The sequence below is a fragment of the Wallemia ichthyophaga genome (genome assembly GCF_000400465.1).
Source record: "Wallemia ichthyophaga EXF-994 unplaced genomic scaffold scaffold21, whole genome shotgun sequence".
Lineage (NCBI taxonomy): Eukaryota > Fungi > Basidiomycota > Wallemiomycetes > Wallemiales > Wallemiaceae > Wallemia > Wallemia ichthyophaga.
This window is the reverse complement of record NW_008806294.1, coordinates 130,061-147,518: the sequence shown is the minus strand read 5'-3', so window position 1 is coordinate 147,518 and position 17,458 is coordinate 130,061. Positions and strand designations below refer to the sequence as shown.

At 49.5% G+C, this 17,458-nt stretch overlaps 15 protein-coding genes and 1 non-coding gene across 16 annotated transcripts; 7 read left to right on the top strand and 9 right to left on the bottom strand.

Annotated features, from left to right (window-relative positions):
• Positions 1-925: 925 nt before the first annotated feature.
• Positions 926-1,573, top strand: J056_002508 (Uridylate kinase; the record flags this gene model as incomplete). The annotated part of the gene is made up of 2 exons (XM_009271773.1): positions 926-1,043; positions 1,092-1,573. The coding sequence occupies 2 exons, from the start codon at positions 926-928 to the stop codon at positions 1,571-1,573; spliced, it is 600 nt and encodes a 199-aa protein (XP_009270048.1).
• A 418-nt stretch (positions 1,574-1,991) lies between these two features.
• On the top strand, positions 1,992-2,486 carry J056_002507 (DASH complex subunit SPC19; the record flags this gene model as incomplete). The annotated part of the gene is made up of 1 exon (XM_009271772.1): positions 1,992-2,486. The coding sequence occupies one exon, from the start codon at positions 1,992-1,994 to the stop codon at positions 2,484-2,486; it is 495 nt and encodes a 164-aa protein (XP_009270047.1).
• Positions 2,487-2,520: 34 nt separating this feature from the next.
• Positions 2,521-4,637, bottom strand: J056_002506 (Beta-glucuronidase; the record flags this gene model as incomplete). Its single annotated transcript, XM_009271771.1, has 3 exons — positions 2,521-4,419; positions 4,483-4,573; positions 4,618-4,637. 3 exons carry the CDS (start codon positions 4,635-4,637, stop codon positions 2,521-2,523), a joined length of 2,010 nt encoding a protein of 669 aa, XP_009270046.1.
• Positions 4,638-4,924: 287 nt separating this feature from the next.
• Positions 4,925-5,022, top strand: J056_004906. Its single transcript has one exon. It is a non-coding gene; the product is annotated as a tRNA-Lys (tRNA).
• A 125-nt stretch (positions 5,023-5,147) lies between these two features.
• Positions 5,148-5,555, bottom strand: J056_002505 (uncharacterized protein; the record flags this gene model as incomplete). Its single annotated transcript, XM_009271770.1, has 2 exons — positions 5,148-5,168; positions 5,217-5,555. 2 exons carry the CDS (start codon positions 5,553-5,555, stop codon positions 5,148-5,150), a joined length of 360 nt encoding a protein of 119 aa, XP_009270045.1.
• A 28-nt stretch (positions 5,556-5,583) lies between these two features.
• On the top strand, positions 5,584-7,023 carry J056_002504 (uncharacterized protein; the record flags this gene model as incomplete). The annotated part of the gene is made up of 2 exons (XM_009271769.1): positions 5,584-5,957; positions 6,003-7,023. The coding sequence occupies 2 exons, from the start codon at positions 5,584-5,586 to the stop codon at positions 7,021-7,023; spliced, it is 1,395 nt and encodes a 464-aa protein (XP_009270044.1).
• An 88-nt stretch (positions 7,024-7,111) lies between these two features.
• Positions 7,112-7,921, bottom strand: J056_002503 (Proteasome subunit alpha type-1; the record flags this gene model as incomplete). The annotated part of the gene is made up of 1 exon (XM_009271768.1): positions 7,112-7,921. The coding sequence occupies one exon, from the start codon at positions 7,919-7,921 to the stop codon at positions 7,112-7,114; it is 810 nt and encodes a 269-aa protein (XP_009270043.1).
• Positions 7,922-8,142: 221 nt separating this feature from the next.
• On the top strand, positions 8,143-8,723 carry J056_002502 (60S ribosome subunit biosis protein nip7; the record flags this gene model as incomplete). The annotated part of the gene is made up of 3 exons (XM_009271767.1): positions 8,143-8,185; positions 8,232-8,419; positions 8,469-8,723. 3 exons carry the CDS (start codon positions 8,143-8,145, stop codon positions 8,721-8,723), a joined length of 486 nt encoding a protein of 161 aa, XP_009270042.1.
• Positions 8,724-8,856: 133 nt separating this feature from the next.
• J056_002501 (DNA replication complex GINS protein PSF2) lies at positions 8,857-9,528 on the bottom strand (the record flags this gene model as incomplete). The annotated part of the gene is made up of 2 exons (XM_009271766.1): positions 8,857-9,360; positions 9,406-9,528. The coding sequence occupies 2 exons, from the start codon at positions 9,526-9,528 to the stop codon at positions 8,857-8,859; spliced, it is 627 nt and encodes a 208-aa protein (XP_009270041.1).
• Positions 9,529-9,670: 142 nt separating this feature from the next.
• On the top strand, positions 9,671-10,616 carry J056_002500 (uncharacterized protein; the record flags this gene model as incomplete). The annotated part of the gene is made up of 4 exons (XM_009271765.1): positions 9,671-9,909; positions 10,041-10,258; positions 10,313-10,400; positions 10,457-10,616. The coding sequence occupies 4 exons, from the start codon at positions 9,671-9,673 to the stop codon at positions 10,614-10,616; spliced, it is 705 nt and encodes a 234-aa protein (XP_009270040.1).
• A 155-nt stretch (positions 10,617-10,771) lies between these two features.
• On the bottom strand, positions 10,772-11,133 carry J056_002499 (Hydrophobin-1; the record flags this gene model as incomplete). The annotated part of the gene is made up of 2 exons (XM_009271764.1): positions 10,772-10,860; positions 10,905-11,133. The coding sequence occupies 2 exons, from the start codon at positions 11,131-11,133 to the stop codon at positions 10,772-10,774; spliced, it is 318 nt and encodes a 105-aa protein (XP_009270039.1).
• A 348-nt stretch (positions 11,134-11,481) lies between these two features.
• Positions 11,482-12,069, bottom strand: J056_002498 (uncharacterized protein; the record flags this gene model as incomplete). The annotated part of the gene is made up of 1 exon (XM_009271763.1): positions 11,482-12,069. One exon carries the CDS (start codon positions 12,067-12,069, stop codon positions 11,482-11,484), a length of 588 nt encoding a protein of 195 aa, XP_009270038.1.
• A 236-nt stretch (positions 12,070-12,305) lies between these two features.
• J056_002497 (Endo-1,4-beta-xylanase A) lies at positions 12,306-13,052 on the bottom strand (the record flags this gene model as incomplete). The annotated part of the gene is made up of 2 exons (XM_009271762.1): positions 12,306-12,545; positions 12,600-13,052. The coding sequence occupies 2 exons, from the start codon at positions 13,050-13,052 to the stop codon at positions 12,306-12,308; spliced, it is 693 nt and encodes a 230-aa protein (XP_009270037.1).
• Positions 13,053-13,332: 280 nt separating this feature from the next.
• Positions 13,333-14,610, bottom strand: J056_002496 (uncharacterized protein; the record flags this gene model as incomplete). The annotated part of the gene is made up of 3 exons (XM_009271761.1): positions 13,333-13,549; positions 13,600-14,190; positions 14,243-14,610. 3 exons carry the CDS (start codon positions 14,608-14,610, stop codon positions 13,333-13,335), a joined length of 1,176 nt encoding a protein of 391 aa, XP_009270036.1.
• Positions 14,611-14,832: 222 nt separating this feature from the next.
• Positions 14,833-15,677, top strand: J056_002495 (uncharacterized protein; the record flags this gene model as incomplete). Its single annotated transcript, XM_009271760.1, has 2 exons — positions 14,833-15,138; positions 15,183-15,677. The coding sequence occupies 2 exons, from the start codon at positions 14,833-14,835 to the stop codon at positions 15,675-15,677; spliced, it is 801 nt and encodes a 266-aa protein (XP_009270035.1).
• Positions 15,678-16,607: 930 nt separating this feature from the next.
• Positions 16,608-17,431, bottom strand: J056_002494 (uncharacterized protein; the record flags this gene model as incomplete). The annotated part of the gene is made up of 2 exons (XM_009271759.1): positions 16,608-17,264; positions 17,324-17,431. 2 exons carry the CDS (start codon positions 17,429-17,431, stop codon positions 16,608-16,610), a joined length of 765 nt encoding a protein of 254 aa, XP_009270034.1.
• Positions 17,432-17,458: the final 27 nt, after the last annotated feature.

Genomic DNA, 17,458 nt, shown 5'->3' with positions numbered 1-17,458 from the left:
CGTGATCGGGAAACTCAAATGACTTTAATTTATTCCACCGATAGATATTGGCGGTGGGTGAGTGGCGTGGGTGTGTCGATAGAGAATACAAGCATAACACACACAAGTCACACAGCAACGCAAGCAGAGAATACTGGCAGAATGGAATGTATTATTGTAAAGTGTGTTAGTGGTAGGAGTAATCGCAGTTGGTTGGGTATTTGTATGTCTTGTATATCCTTGTTGTTGCAAGTATGTCTTGCTTATATGGGCTGCTTGTAGGGCCATTTCACACCTCAGCTCATTCTACACCCACCCATCCAGTGTTTTCCAGGAAGCGTGTGCGTGTCGTTATTCGGCGTGCCCTCACTATCGGAGCTATTCGATCTGGTAATCCCAGCCACTCTCCTCTCACTCTGCTCTCTGAATATGGAGCTACCAAATATTTGTCGCTGGGTTTGTCTGCCACGCGTACTTGCCGTGCTAGTGCTGGCTGTACTTGAGCCATTTTTCACACTACTGCTATTCATCGTGTTTATAACGTTATAATATGATATTCAAAGACGTCGTTGAATGGACTTAATAAACGCACAACTAATTTAAAATTTGGACATTCCTTGTTGCTGATCAGTTGATGGTTGGGTGACGTAGCGGTGTGGTGAGGCGTGGTGAGGCGTGATAGCGTGGCAGTGCGGTAAATAAGCAGCAACCGCAGAGCCACACAGAACCGCCGCCAATTGAACCAGTCACTTGAAAATCTTAAAGGCTACACCTTGTACACACCTCAATCCCACCACACCACATGCAAAGACAGCAAGTGGTACTTCTGTCTTCAGTACTCGTAGCCTCATTTGTCGCCTTCTCGACTCTCTCCAAATCACGCAGTCAACAACCCCAACGCACTCAATTTGAACACCCTTTAGTTCCACCAATCAGACGCTGAAAAATGGCATCCTTCGACAGTTCACAGGTTTTGGTTATATTCGTACTCGGTGGTCCAGGTGCAGGTAAAGGCACGCAGTGTGGAAGGCTAGTAGAGGATTACAGCTTCTGTCATTTGTCTGGTGGGTGAGGTGTGTTGGTGGTGTGCATGCTCACACATAGGTAAACAGCGGGCGATTTGCTCCGCGCAGAACAAGCCAGAGAAGGCAGTGAGGCTGGTGAACTGATCAAGTCGTTCATCAGGGAAGGTCGCATTGTCCCATCCTACGTCACACTTAATCTGCTTAAAAACGCGATGGACGATGCCATAACGCATCGTAACACTACGCGCTTCCTCATTGATGGCTTCCCCAGACAGATGGACCAGGCGTTGTCGTTCGACGAGCACATCTGCAACTCCCGTTTCGTACTCTACCTCAATTGCCCAGAGAGCACAATGGAGGAGCGTCTCTTAAAGCGCTCGCAAACCTCAGGCAGAGACGACGATAATGTGGAGTCTATCAGGAAGAGATTCGCCACCTTCATCAACACTTCGATGCCGGTGATTGAGCATTACCAGAAAATGGACAAGGTCGTCCAAGTAGACTGCACTGCTTCTGTAGATGATGTTTATGCACGCGTCAAAGAGGCAGTCAATAAGCAGATAAGTTGATGTGTACATATGAATGCAAATTTTCAAGTAAATTGAGTCAATAATGTTGCACGAGAAGGTCTGCGTGGAGTGTCATACACTCTCCCACACATTAGAAACCCCCTCTGCTGTCGCTTTTGGCGCCTTTTTGACCCCTGCTAGTCAACGTCGACGAGTCAACTACTAGAGAGGCTTCGAAAGTGCCGGTGTGCGGTGTGTGCGGTGTGTATCCGCTGTGCACAGTATTATATGACCAACTCATAAAACACAGTGCACCGCGTATCACTCCGTCTTCGCAGTTGGTTTGAAAGAAATTTTATTTCAACTCACTCCCCAACTAAGTAAATTGGCCGAGAATAAAAATAAAATAAAAAATCAAGAGACGCGTTGAATAACACGAGGAGCAATTTAATCAACTTAAAATCAAATAAATATTCAAATGAGCCAATCACAGCCCAGTAACAACAACAGCAACAACAATCCCCTCCAGTTCTACCAAAGCCTCTACGCGTGCCAGATAGCCGCGGATGGATGCGTGGACGAGGCAGACAGCGCCCTGAGCAATCTACGCAGCACACTCAGCGACGTTGATCGATTCAGGCAAATCACCGAGTTCAACCGTCACTTCATTCTCGTTAGCGAATCTCAAGTCAACAACGCGAAAACTCAGCTTGCTAATGACATTGAACCTCAGATACGCTCACTCGTTATGAGAGCAGAGGTCGCGCTCAAATCCCTCCAGAAGAAACACGCTCACCTCAAACTTAAAGCTCAGCGGAGGCATGACTTGGCCACTAAAGCTAAATCTAATCTCACCGCCGAGGATGCTGGCGTGCTGCAGAAACTCAGTCTCCAAAAAGAGCGCTATGAGATTATGATTAAGGATGAGCAGGCACAGTTAGACGAGCTTGAGCAGGCTTACATGGCAACTTGAAGAGGTCGCTATCGAAAACCATTGATACCATTCATTACGTCATTACTTTATAAATACTCCCACTCGACTCATATAATCCCCGAATGGCCTCCCGCCACCTCCTCACATCCGGTCTACTGTATCTGCGATCATACGAAAGCAGCCCATTCACTTCACTCTCTATATCGCTAGTCTGTGTATACACTGCACCTGCACACCTCCCAGTGAACAAGACTTGCTCCTTCAACTCGCGCAGTATAGACAGTGTGCGGAAATTCCACGTCTGTACATCCCCCGCTATCTCGTAAGTGTCTTTATAAGTGCGCATATCAAACCAATTGTGCTGCGATGGTGCGAGATGGCCGACTCCGCCCATCTCCATATTAACCTCTATCCTGTGTGCATGTGCATGTGCATCGGGAGGTGTCACCAGCGACGTCTCCACGTTCAATCCACACAATGGCTCGCTGTAGTGGTGTGTATCGTGAAAGTCCCCAAACCCATTATCTTTCCATCCACTTGCTGCGTCGATCAAGCGTGACTTGTCCACATTAAGCACTTTCCCCACCAATGCCTCCTCTACACCGCCATCAGCCTGCCCCCAGCCCTCGTTGTACAGCACCCACGTGACGATGGAGGGGAAGTGTGAGTGTGTGCGCACTATCTCCACGCTCTGTCGCTCAAACTCGGCTATCTGCGCGTCGGTTGGAGTGCGATCGTGCATGAGAGACGGCATATCCTGCCAAACGAGCATACCAATCTTATCGCACATGTAGTAAAAAACATCTGGCTCGACTTTGATATGCTTGCGTATCCCGCTGAATCCCAATCGTTTGAGGTAGCCAATATCGTATTGAAGCGCTCCCTCGGATGGCGGCGTATAAAGACCGTCAGGCCAGTAGCCTTCGTCGAGGGTGGCGAGAGTGAAGATGAACTCATCGTTGACGAGTGGCTTGAGTGCTCCATCTACCATGCCTTTCGAAACGCTGCGGAAACCCAGATAACTATCGGCGGTGTCTGTGTCTGTGTGGATTGAGAGCGTGTAAAGATGCGGGTGGGCGACGCTCCACTGCGACACACCCTCAACAGACCATTCGAAAGGGGTGTTTGAGGGGACGGTGTGGGTTGCGAGTGGTCGTGACGAGTGCTGCTCCTGCTCATGCAGCTCCAAGTGTACGGGCGCAGTATCGTTGCTGTTCGTGTAGATAGCCCCGCGCACCACTCCCCACTGGTCGCCCTGCACGGCAACTTGCGTTATGTACTCCCGAGGTATGCGCTCGAGCCACACACTCTGCCATATCCCGCTACAGCTCGCGAAGAACATGTGCATATCGACAGTGCGCTGCTTCCCGAGCGGTATGTTTTCGTCGAGCGAGTCTGTTGGGTCTCTCACCCAGACTATGAGCTCGTGTGGGTGTGCGTGTGCCTCTGCATCCGCTCGTACGCTCATCGCCTCAGTAATATCCACACTGAAACGCGTGTATCCACCTGTGTGAGCGGCGACTTGGACGCCATTGACAAATACGACTGCCTCGTAATCGACTGCGTCGAGATGGAGGATGTGGCGGTCGCGTGTGTCTGTTTCACTTTTACTCTCACTCCCACCCGCTTCCAACGCGTCGAAACGCGTCTTGTACCACATCCACTCACTCCTGTCCTCGCCTACACCGCTCATCCCGCTCTCTGCGCAGGCGGGGATACGCACTTGCCGCTTTAGTGTCTGGTTAAAGGGCGGGTGAGCGATATCGTCTGCAGCGTGTGCTGGTGAGTATGTCCAGATCCCGTTGAGTGTTTTCCACGCGTTTCTGTAGAGTGTCGGCCGCGGATGCGTTTGCCATCCCTTCCCGGCCACCGCGTCGTCCGTCCACGGCGTGCTTAGTTGCACGTCTGGTGCATACGGCTGTGTGGGTGGATGGAGAGCATTTGTAGGTGGATGTTTCGCCACGTCCCAGCTCTTGTATAGTGTCAGCGCACCCACGATAAATAGAAATGTGAATAGCAGGAGTGGGAGTAGTACCTTGATGTAGCGTAGGAATTTCCTCCGCTTTTGCTTCCCTCTCAAACTCTCTTCTGCACTGCTTCTTTCTCTGTCGCCTAGGAGCGGCGTGCTGATCTGCGTCAGCTCTGGCGGGAAATGGCAGCGATTACTAACCTTGCTGTTCTCAAAGACATTCTGATTGCTTCTTGTTATGAACGTTGATGTTTAACTGCGACTGCGATTGACTGCGCTTTTTCACACTACATTATGATCATATGCTCATGATGTCATGTGGAATATAGGAGCATTGAGGGGGCAGATATCAGATAATATCTATTCGAATTAGACATTAGCTTGTTATATACAAGCATTTCTATGGCAAAATAGTCCTTTGATGTGCTACAGCGTTCTTTGGAATGAAAAAAATTTGTCTAAGGCTGCAATCTGATTATAATTTGAAGTTAATAAGCCATGATAACTAGCCTCGCTAGCTCAATCGGTAGAGCGTGTGACTCTTAATCACAAGGCTGCGGGTGACTTTTAATCACAAGGCTGCGGGTTCGAGCCCCGCGTGGGGCTAATATTTTTGCATTCTTTTGGCGCACCCAAGATTAGCGAACTCAATCGCATTTTGCATGCGTACTTTTTAAGATTAACGATATGCTTGCACGATCAATGAATTATAATACAAGATTCTAAAAGGATTATTCAGCGGCTGTTTTGAGCTGTGTGGGGGTGAGTAGGAGTAAGAAGCTTATGAGGAATACACCCACTTGCAAACCATGTATACCAGCGATATCCTCTTTAAGGGTTTCGTTAACCAAACGATGTTGTTTAACCGTTGTTAGGCCTTTGAAGGAGTCTGAAGCGATGTTTATAGCGTAGAAAGAGCCACAGCCGCCAGAGACATCCATGACTTGGAGCTTAGATGGGCTGAAGGTGTCTGATAGCTTCTGCTTGATCCGAGCTTCACCGGCCAGAGGCTGTTCAGCGGTGGTGGCAGTGGCATCCGAGTAGAAGCGGAGTGGAGTGGTTGTAGTTGTGGCTGTGGCTGGTGCTCTAATGCTGCTCCTGAAGCCAGAGCTTCTCGCCATATTTGATATTCTATTCATCGTCGTTGAAAGTTGGAAGACAACGATCATGTTTAGATGTTTGAGTTATTCCCGGCCGGTTGGAATCTCGGGGGCTTTTCGAGGTGTACACGGCATACAAGGCAAAAACAGCGTACACCCCACTCGCTGGAGAATAGCACCATTCAGATCAATCCACTCACAGACACCACCAACACCCACGCACACGCCAAAACCCACACTCACCCACCCTAGCGCCTCAAAATGGCTCTATTCACTATCGGCGTTGATAGCGGGGATCGTTGTTGTCGGTGGCGTCACCCGGCTTACGGAGAGTGGATTGAGTATCACAGAATGGAAGCCCATCACAGGCGTAACGCTGCCACGCGGGGAGGATTGGCAGGCTGAGTTTGACAAGTACAAGCAGACGCCTGAGTATAGAATGTGAGTTGGTAAGACACACACATACACACCACTCACTCCCACCAGGCTCAACAGCCGCATATCCCTCGAGGATTTCAAGCGGATCTACGTGATGGAATGGGCGCACAGGGTATTCGGGAGGGCGATAGGTGTTGCGTTTATCCTTCCAGCGGGGTACTTGGTCGCGCGTCGGCAGCTATCCCGCGGGATGCGCTGGGCAGTCGGTGGCTTGGGGCTTGGCATAGCTTTCCAGGGCTTCCTCGGGTGGTATATGGTGGAGAGTGGGCTGAAGGAGGAGAACTTCGCGCACGCTGGCGCCACTCCCCGCGTCAGCCAGCACCGCCTCGCTGCGCATCTGGGTGCAGCACTCGCGCTCTATGTAGCCACGCTCTATGCGGGGCTGGCATCGGCGCGTGACTGGGCCGTTGGTGGGGGTGGTAGTGTGAGCGGGGTGCACCAGCCAGAGAAGGTGCTTGGCAAGAGTGCGACTCGACCACTGAGGCAGTTCAGGGTACTCGCGCGCACAGGTTTGGGTGTAGTTTTCCTCACGGCACTTTCGGGTGCGTTCGTTGCCGGGCTCGATGCGGGGCTTATCTACAACGAGTTCCCGTGGATGGGTGAGGGCGTGTCGCCACCGTGGAACGAGGTCTGGGATAAACGCTATTCGCGGCGAGCAGACGGAGCTGATTTGTGGTGGCGCAACATGACGGAAAACCCTTCGACGGCGCAGATGGACCATCGCATACTCGCCACTACCACCCTCATTGGCACATTGGCCATGCACGCACTGGCATTGCGCAGCCCAGGTGTGAAGAAGAGCTTGCCACCTCTCACTAAAACACTACTCAATGTTACGTCAGGCACTGTGGTTTTGCAGGCTTCCTTAGGCATAAGCACTCTCCTCTACCTCGTTCCTATTCCCCTCGCTGCGGCTCATCAGGCTGGCTCTGTCGCCCTGCTTAGCGCGTACGTCGCCCTTGTCGCGTCGTTGCGCAGACCCGGGATGGCGGCGAGAGTCAGAGCGCAGTGGGAGAAGGGCCTCCTGCAAGCGCAATCGCAAAGGAAGATAAACACAACAGTACAATAGGTAATGCATCATACATGATACATCATGCATAAAATTTTCATGTTTCACACTGGATATTATCATAGTCATACATATACTCACATCTCATTTACTCCTGCATAGTGACATCCCTTTGCTGCGTTGGCTGTGTCTGCGCTTGTGTCTGCTCCTCCTGACCCAAGGCATCGATGTATGGCTTAGCATTGTCACCCTCGAGGATTCTGAAGGAGCCTTCGCTCTTGACGCCAGACTCGTTTGGACCTGGAGGACCAACGATGGCGATGGAGGTGTTGAGGGGGGTGAGAGTTTTAGATTGCTGGAGAGAAGCCTTGAGGGATTGCAAGCCGTGGTGGATGAGCTCATCCAAACTACACTCTGCCAGCTTATCGTGCTCCTTCTCGAGATAAGTTTTAGCCATTTGAGAGCGTGCACCGATGGACATGGCTACATACTCCAAGGCGTTGCCGTCTGGGCTGAATTCGTGGAGGTGAGGGCCAGTCTGATCCTGACCAATAACGAGGAAACCAACACCATAAGGACGTCTGCCGTATTGCTGAGTGGCAAGCTGCGCCTTCTCAGCGATCTGCGAGACGATTCTGTTTACGGGGATTGGACGGCCGTAGAGGAGCCTAGAGGACATGGCTTGATTGCGCATGTAGTTGCTGAGAACGCGTGCGTCACTGGTGAGACCAGCGATCGCAATACCGAGGTGGTCATCGATCTTGAACGCTTTCTGCTGGTAGCTGGCAAGCTCGCCGGTAGAGCGCTTGAGAGTGAGGAGAATTGCGTGGGTGTTGCTCCTGAGCCCAACAGCGGCAGAACCTTGCCTGACAGCTTCCAAAGCGTATTCGACCTGGTGGAGTCTTCCTTGTGGGGAGAAAACGGTGTTGTCAGAGTCGTAGGAATTTCTGAAGACCATTTCGATGTTTTTCCAATTGGGCGTTGGTGGGTGAGATGGAGGCGGGGACACCACCTTGAACAGCAACAGCCATCAAGAAAAACTCAAAAATAAAATGTAATTTTGGATAAATATTGGGATATTCCGCTCACATACACTCCCAGGAGACCACTCACAGAGGAAGAGACACGCGCTGTGTTTGAAAAGCTGGCCAATTACGTCGTACGTGGTGTGCGGCTGCGATGAACTATCTGATCAAGATCCCAGGGCAAGAACCTCGTTCACGTCATCAATCCTGCTGGAGATGCAGACGACCTCGACGAAGACACAGCTCCTCTGCTCAGGCTACAGAAGGATAAGGTGTTCCTCCTCAACACCCCTATAAACAACCTCGCCACGTCTATTGCCCGTCCAAATCTCATTAGCATCGGTCAATGCCTCGGAAAATTCACAAAATCTGGAAAATTTAAACTTGGAATTGGCTCGTTGGATGTTCTGGCGAGGTGGGCGAGGTTTAAGGTGCGCAGCCGTGGCTATAGATTATACACCCGCTTAACCCCGTTCTCAGGTCTGGGTTAAACCAAACGGTGAACTTCCCTTCCTCTACGGAAATCACGTCGTTAAGGCACACCTCGGCAGAATCACTGAAGACACCCCCGAACATCAAGGTGTCGTCGTTCTTAGCATGGCTGATGTCCCCCTCGGTTTCGGTGTCAGCGCGAGATCCACTGTCGATACCCGCAAGCTAGACCCCACTGGCCTCGTCGTTTTCCATCAAGCTGATGTCGGTGAGTATTTGAGAGATGAAGATAGTTTGTTTTAGCGGGTTATTTCGACTGAGAAGGCTCTACAAGTGAAAATTGTGAAAATTTTAACCACACTTGCATCACATAGATTCGTGTATTTTAACTTATTACAGTTCCTTATTGCTCATTTCACCTGCTCGTTATATCCCGCTACACCCCACTCACATCCCATCCATCCTCATCCAGGGTAAACTGGCTTGGTATCTGCGTCGACTGGCTCATTGGCGCTGCGACATGTGCACCACCCAGCCTCCTCATCACGCCAAATGACTGCACAAAGAATGGCCGCAGTTCGTTGATTTCGAGCTGGGAGATCCCCGTCATGGCCATGCCCGCGTCATTCATCTTGACAACACCTTGACGCGACTTTGTTTGGCGTGCCTGACGAATATCCATCAGCAGACTGCGAATGAGTGCTGCATTGTCTACATCCTCACCAGCCACGCCGATTATCGCTTTTGATATTTCCAAATACCGGAATGGCAAATCAGCGTACTCGCCGTGAGTGGTCTCGTCTTTGAGCCTCTCTTGTAGATGATCGACGCTCATCCACTCTGGCGCAACTATCGAGCACCTCTTCCGCCGCTTCAAATCGAGTGCCAGCCACAGAGGCACTCTGGCTTTGCCTGGCGGTGTGAATGGTCCCCAGATACCCTTTGCAGGGTTAGCGTAGTCGACGGCGCACAAACACCCACTCACACTCAACAACCGTATCTGGCCCATTGAGAAATTGGGTACAATCTCCACCACGTATTCGGATGTCGCTATGAAATGCAGTTCACTTGGCGTAAGCGATTCCTTTTTCTGTCCAGGCACTGCCATTTTCGTGTGTCCGCTGCCTTCTGTCTTCTCTCTTCGCGACGGAAACGGAATAAGAATGCTATCACGATTAGCGGGGCGATTGCAAGTGCAATTGCAGTGGAGGAGTGGCGGTGTGCATCCACATACACATGCACACACGCAGATGCACACGAGGGCTCTGCGCACCACCTACTTCCCGCGCGGCAACAGCGGCAACAGCCACAGAGACAACTGGCAGCGCTTCTTCAGACGCGGTTTCAATCCACACCCCAACCACCTCCTATACAGCGTTATGGGGGCGAATGTCGCCGTGTATGCTCTCTTCGTATTGAGCGATGCTCAGTGGAAACGTTTCAACGATCCACGCTGGATGCGCTTTATGTTGAAGAACTTTACAGCGAGGTGAGCAGTTGTGGTAGCTTGATAGCGTGTCAGCTTGATAGCGTGTCGGCTTGATAGCGTGTCAGCTTGATAGCGTGTCAGCTTGATAGCGCGACAGCTTGATAGCAACGTCACTGACACACCCCTCGCAGCTGGTACAACCTCTCTTCAGGACGCTTACACACACTGCTCACGTCCAGTTTCCTGCACACACGCGTCGATTCACTCATTTTCAATATGCTCACTTTCTACTTGATGGCTCCGCACGCAATTGCTATGCTAGGTGCGCGCACTTTCCTAGCACTCTACTGTGGAGGTGGATTAGCCGCATCCGCTGCCACGCTCTCCAACCCCTCCAACGGTGCTTCGGGTGTGTTATGGTTTGACTTTTTCACTCTTCTTTTTCATCTCACACACATCACAGGCGCGGTTGGTAGCACGCTCGGTTTCTTCGCTGCAGCCAACCCACACGCCACCTTCTCCCTCTATTTCTTCCTACCGGTGCAGGCTTGGTGGGTGTCTAATGCAGCACGACACTCACGACTGATTACTCATGCACTTTTCACAGGATGGCCGTTGGCGGTTTGGTAGCTTGGGACGCCTACAACACCCTCACCTCCCCTTACTCCGTCGGAGCGCACAAGTCTAGGCTCTCAGGCACTCTCGCTGGTGTCGCCTTTGCCATGTTTAGAATGCGCGCTATCGGCCCCCGTGTCCCTTGGCGGTGATTGGTGTGTAAATACAGATTTATTTCGGGCGCTGATATGTCCATGTTGCTATGTCTGCGATGTCTTATGTGCAATTTTTACAACTCAGAATGTAGCTATTAAGTAGTATCAAATGTGTCGGGTTATACAAAGCATAAAGCATACATCTAACCAGCTTAGATGAGGGAGATAGGGGTGCAGTTGATACCGACGAGACCATCGTCCTCAACGTCCTCACAACAGGTTGGAGTGTTCTTACATTCATCTGAGGGGTGTCAATTGCCATATAAAACAAACGCATTTACTCACCTTCTATAGCAACGCCAATGAGAGCTGGGATCTGAGTACATTGGATGGCAACTTGGTCGAGGACGTCGCCAGTGTGAAGGAGACCGCTCTCTTCACCGGTGGACTTCTGCACCTTCTTGTTGGTGTTACAGCATGAGAGGGTGCCTGTGTTACATGAGCCAGTCTTAGAGGTCCATCCGGCCGAGACAGTGGCGGCGAGAGCGGTAGCGAAGATGGTTTGAGCAATCATTGTGTTGTGGTTGTGTTTTGCGTTGTAAAGTAAGAGATTTCTCGCCTGCCTCTTTTATAGCTCTCATATTACCTTTTTAGTCTGTCTTAGTCTCCCCGGCTGCCCGACTGCCCGATTCCCCGACTCACTTTTTTGGTTTTGGTATTCGAAAGTCTCGCACTAAACACGCTCACTAGCCATAAAAGGAAGGTGAAGAGAGTCTCGATCAATTCCGTGTCCATTTCCGTTGCCATGTCCGCTGCAGTGCTATTCGTTCAGCCGCGTGTCCCAATTCGTTCGCCGTGCGTATGTACGTGGGTATATGTGGTATAATGTAATTTGATATAACATAAGATGATGTACATGTCTCTATATATCCCCTCTGCTGCGGTCAAAGTAGCCTGGAAACATTAAGCTTATGCTCGGCAGAGTGGATTGACGTCGAGGTTGAGGTTGATGTATATCGTGTGCTGTGTGTACTGTGCGTGCCGAGTTTGCTGTGTGTGCTGTTTCTGATCTGCCTGATGTGTCCTTCTTACGTGCAGCTTCCCTGAGAAATCTATCGCGTTGGTTAATTGCCATATTGATCTGCTCCTGCGTTATATTCGTATCGCGTGTATCTAGAGAGAGTATGCCTGAGTCGCGTCCACGCCTCCTCTTCTTGTGCGCGTCGTGCGCATTAGACAAAGGCGATGCTAGTGATGGTTGTGTCTTCTCGCGCAGATATCGACATGCTGCTGATATCTCTTCTAGGTGGGTCTGCTTCAATGCTGCGACTTCTCTCTCGTGGCGTCGCCGCATTTCTCCCATCAGTGTGGATCCATGTGCGGTTACATCTGTGTCTGTTTCTGTGTCTGTGTCTAAGTGCGTGCGCGTGCGCATGTGCTTCGATCGCCTTGTCTGCTTGACGAACTCGGCTATGTCGTTGAGTTGCGCTTGTGTGTCCACTGCTTTCATTGTTCTCATAGCTCTGGGTATCCTGTAACTTGACGCTGCTCCTGCTCCTCGACGTTCGTGCCTTCCTCGTGCTATCCTTCGTGCTTGCTTCTGCTCTCGCATCTCCTCCGTGCCTGCCTGGTCCTTCCTTCAGCACACCAAAATATGAATACATTCCTCATACTCGTTATCTTAATGATGTCATGATTAAAGTTATGTCGTTATGGGATGAATTACAATCAATATGTCCAGATAACTCAATTCCAGATCTGGTTGGTGTTGTTGTCGGTGCAGTACCAGGTCTGTAACACCGTCCCATTCGCCATCATGCCGTCGGTAAGATCGAGACACAGCCCTTCTCCCAAGACTGCCATTCTGTAGTCGTCAGTGTAATAGAAAGATTGTGCATCCAGATCCTCATAGCACTGCCAAATTTTCGCCATTGTTCCAGAGGCTGGATCTGAGCCTGCATCGAGACAGTAATCGTGGTTGGCCACCTGATGGGAATTAGTGTAAGCTCATGCTTCGTGTATACTGCAAGACCAACTCACCTTCACTTTTGTCTCACCCTCTGTAAAAACGAATTTCTGGGCTTCTGTGTCGTTGCAGTCGTAGATTTGCACTGGTGTTCCATTGCTGAATTCTGCTCCGGCAACATCCACGCACTTGCTCATGTTACCATTTGGATGGATCGCCATGCCCGTCTCTGTTGGTGCAGGCACGCCGTTTGGCATCGTTGATGTGCTATCTGGAGGCATAGTAGACGTTTCCTCTGGAGGCATAGTGGAGGTTTCTTCTGGGGGCATTGTAGACGTTTCTTCTGGAGGCATTGTAGACGTCTCTTCTGGGGGCATTGTAGATGTTTCTCCTGGCATAGATGTGCTCTCTGTTGGCATGGTGGACATAGACGTTTCAGATGCTGTTCCACTTGGAGGCTCACCACCTTGTGGCAATGCAGCTGCGAGCGCTGCGATAGTTGCGAGTGTAACAATTTGAACCTTCATTTTAACGGTCTTTAAGGAAGAAAGAAGACCCTCTTATATATCTCAGATTGCTGTGTGGGACAATTTAGTAATACCCGAAGCTATGCAGTCATCTAGACATCACAAGCTCTTTGAAACAGTTCCTCGGCAATGTCTCATAGTCATCTGCCACCTTTTTAGTGTGCCTGAGACCGCTGATCACACAGCTTCCGAAATTAATAAATGCTATTCATGAGTAATAAGTTATTGAGTTAACTCAATGAGAGTTATAGTATGCATGTGCTTTGGGTATATTGCTATCCTACGCTTTGATGGCGAACGAGAGAGGTACAAACCACCTCCATACCTCCCAATCCACAAAGTCTGACATCGGACCGAACGCAAGAAGACATTGTCTAGACATGTGAAGTGCGGGGATGAAGAGGAGGGACCAGGTCCATAAGCGACCATAAATGCCTCCGACTCTCCGACCGGTGCATTCCTTTACCAAGTTCTCGACTACAATTGCCAAGCCGGAGCTGTATAATGTACACTGTTAGGAATTGTTTTCCAAGTCTTAATCACCCACATGATGAAAAATTTGAAAGTAGGATATGAGCCATACATGAGCATCTTACCAGACGTGCACCTTATGCAGTATTCATGGAGAAGACCACTGACAGTGAAGGCACCAATAATACCGCAATAGTGGGGAATATCACCAGGAATGCACAGACTATTGAGCGAGTGAAAAACCGGCTTATATCCGCACATAATAAAGTGACGCCTAAAGGAACACTGCCATTTATCGTTCCAGAACGTGCGTATGCTATCAGCGGCGAGAGGGTTCCCAAACAGTGGCGGCCACCTGTAGTTATCAAAAGGCAAGTCGCACAATTTAGCGAGAGTATAGACACAAAGTGAGTATATGTTATACGTCAAAGTGATAGCAGACCAAGCAAGTCCGAACATGGCGACAGTGATGGCTACATCGCACCCCACCAATTCGCACAGCGTCTTACCGTGATTGTGCTGGCCAAAACGCGAAAGTGCGGCCATAGCGGAGAGTGAGATGACGTGATGTTTGACTATATCGAGTAGAAGGCTCGAAGCAAAATTTTCATACACTGCCGGCAGCTTCTCGTGCGCAATCCCCCAGCTCATCCCGATTCCTCGAAGGCTGCGCGCCTGTCAGATGAAGACGGAGAAAGAGAATGGATAGCAACACCCACTTGGTCAGCATCTCGACCGCACCACCCCACCCTAAATCGTGGTGGTCGTGTTGGGAGAAGGAAATGATCTTGGGCGTGTCGATTCGGCTACGTGTGGTGAAAGTTAGATGCACTGAATGCATGCAACTGGCGAAAATGAAAACATTGTAGGTGAAACCAATGATGAAGTTGTCGCGTGTGTCTGGAGTCTCGCCCAGTGCAGCAACGCTGATAGCTAGAAATAGCAAGACAACTCTCGTTGTAGTGTTTGAGTTTGATGGTGGCGCTACTAATAGACGCGCTTGGAGGGGGAGAACGAGCGACGCGCACAAATTGGGAATAGGGAGACTGGGCGCTTCATACGCAAATGCAAGAAGTTCTTGTAGCATTTGTTGTATGCGTTTGTGTAAGGATGACGGGGTATTTCGCGTACATTATGCTCATCAGGAATGTGACATTCCGGATCTAATGAAGGTGTCTGAATGTCGACTAGAGGCATGTACAACGTATTTCAATTAAATCGCTACTCATGATATTTTCACAGTCCACATCTCCCGTTTTTGCCCGCTTTCCCCCTTGATCCCCTACCACCACTTTCTATCATCACAAAAATGCTGTCAAGAGCCGTGCAATTGCCGCGCAATAGCTTAGGCTACATGCTCACCTGCCACCTCGGCAAGCTTCCGCTTGAGATCCTGGAAATGATCGTCGATATCTCCCCACTCGCACTCACACTTACATGCAAAACCCTGCGCATTCTCAGCTACAACGCTCTTTTCAAAACTCTCAACGTTTCCCCATCGCTGTCTTATCTCGGCATCTCTAGATTCGTGCCTGTCACTCCCAAAGAAATAAGCCGGCAATTGGTCAGCTTGACACAGCTACTCAACGATAAACATATCTGTATGAGCGTAGAGGTAGGATCGCAGCCCTGCGTCTCAGATGTGCTTACTTTGTTTAGAAATTGAGACTCAACATCAATGACGACAGCGAGGTCGATGGCCAACTCAAGGCAGAAGTTCTGTCAACCTCTGTGATGATTAACAACAAGCTCAAACGTGTCACTACGCTCGAGATGGCTTGTGATGACCTTCACCATCTCGAGAAATTACCAGCACTCACCACTGTCACTCACCTCAGAATGGGCTTTGGCGCTGCACAGCCAACACTCATTCCGGGTCTGGCTTCCATCCTCAAGGTAAATTACCCGCGTGTGGAATCCCTCTACATAAATTTCGGTAGTCTACTTGACTCTACCTCTGTCGCGTATGATAGATTTGCGCTCGTGTGGATAGAGCAGTTTAGAAATGCGCTCTATGATCAGAACTTTACCTGTCTTACAAAGTTGTGGGTCGAGTGCGTATTTTGCCATCTGCATACTATGGAGTACAAGATGGATTTCGACGATCGCCTTTTCAGAGACCATATTTATTGGTGCCGCACTTACAAGGACTGAAGGTGGTCATTGGCAGGAGATTGTCACGACAGAGAACTCAAAGCATACCAACTTAGGGATATCATATCATACTTTAGCATTTTGTCATCGTCGTGGAGTTAACTATTTATATCAGATATCTATATCAGATACCAAGTGGTTTGAACACATGTTTTTTCTTGTTTTGCACAGGTGGCATAGCGCTTGCGAGTGGACTTACAAGTCGACTTCCTAAACTTTGATTTTGTGCATCTAAAAACTCTACTTCAGCACGTAGATATTTTCTAGTGTCTATGTTCCCACATAACTGAAGGTATTAGTTTTGCACTAATTGAGCATTTCTTTGTGCAAGTTTGTTCTTTTATTATATTGTGTTGATTTAAGTAAAGCTTTCAGTTCAAAATAACTCAATGGGAGTAGCTGATATCGAAAGGTTGCAGGTTCGAGCCCTGCGTCGGTCACCACGGCCGGCTGGCTCAATGGTAGAGTATTCGACTACGGCTATGATTTTTTTAAGAATTTTAATCATAATTTTCCTCAACCTTTGCTACTGCTGAAGACATTTTTTTGTGCTATTCTAGAGTGTAATAGATAGGTTCGATTCTGTACTACGAAATGTATTAGGACGTTCGCCAAATCTTGTGTTGCGTATAATCAAGGTGATTTAGCTTCTACCTCGAGTGACACCATGCACTGATTGAAGGGGCACATACGTACGTCGCGGATAGTATTGCCAAGGCTCATTCCGCAGTATGCTCCTTCTATCCCTGCGTCGTATTTATAGCATTCGTAGTATTCGTATCATTTGTAGCATTCGTTCCCAAACTGGCGCGTCACAAGAAAACATTTGAATGGATTGCTGATATCACTATAATACAAAGAGATTGTGAATGTACGTAGAACGTAAATAATGCTTGGGGTGTTCGAGGGGAGTGTTAAAATAAACACAGTTTAATCGCCATTTGATGCATCGATTGGGTCACCAGTAGGAGCCACACTGACTCTACGTCTAGCGCCAGCTATGCCAGCCAAACCAGACAAACGTCTACTTGCCAATTTGCGTTGTCTGGAGCTAAAGTTAACAGCCTCGAGGTTTTCTGAAGGTGGACCACGTGGTTGTCTCACGCAACCTTGAGGAGCGTTGTTTGCAGAATTGAGTGCTGAAGGGACACGGAAGGAGGAATGTCTTCCATTTGGAGCGTTAGCAGGTGCAGACTGCGGAACTGGAGGGAGGTGGCCCAAGTTAGAGTAAGTTTTTCTCTTGCTGGCGTTGTTGTTGCGATGAGGTTGGTTGGAATTGTGAATCGCAGTGTGTGGTAGTGGAGCATTATGTAGCTCCTCATGAATTGGTGCTGCGGTGTTGAGTGCTGACAGGTTTAAGCTTGCCGGTCTACGGCCTTTGAAGGGAGTATTGGAGCGATGATTAGCGCTGGTTGGAGGAGGATTACTAGATAATCTGCGTGTTCTTGTCATGTTCTGCATATTATTTGAGATTGCTTCGCGGTTGTTGGGCGCGTGTGCACCATTCAAATCCATTTGAGCGAATATCTGCTGGGTCTGAGCCTGCAGACTTGCAAGCTGATCGATGGTGGCTTGTTGTTGTTGTAGCTGGTAAAATAAAACGCGTGATTAGCCGTTGTATATGCTCAAGACGTATAACAACTCACGATAAAGTCATGCTGCTCAATCTCAAGCTGTGAAGGTTTGCGTAGGCCATTTAACATCTGTGCACGTCCTGAAGCCGACCTGCGAGCTGCAGGTGCAGGCGCATCCATAATGAAATTGATTGGTGGTGGTAAAGG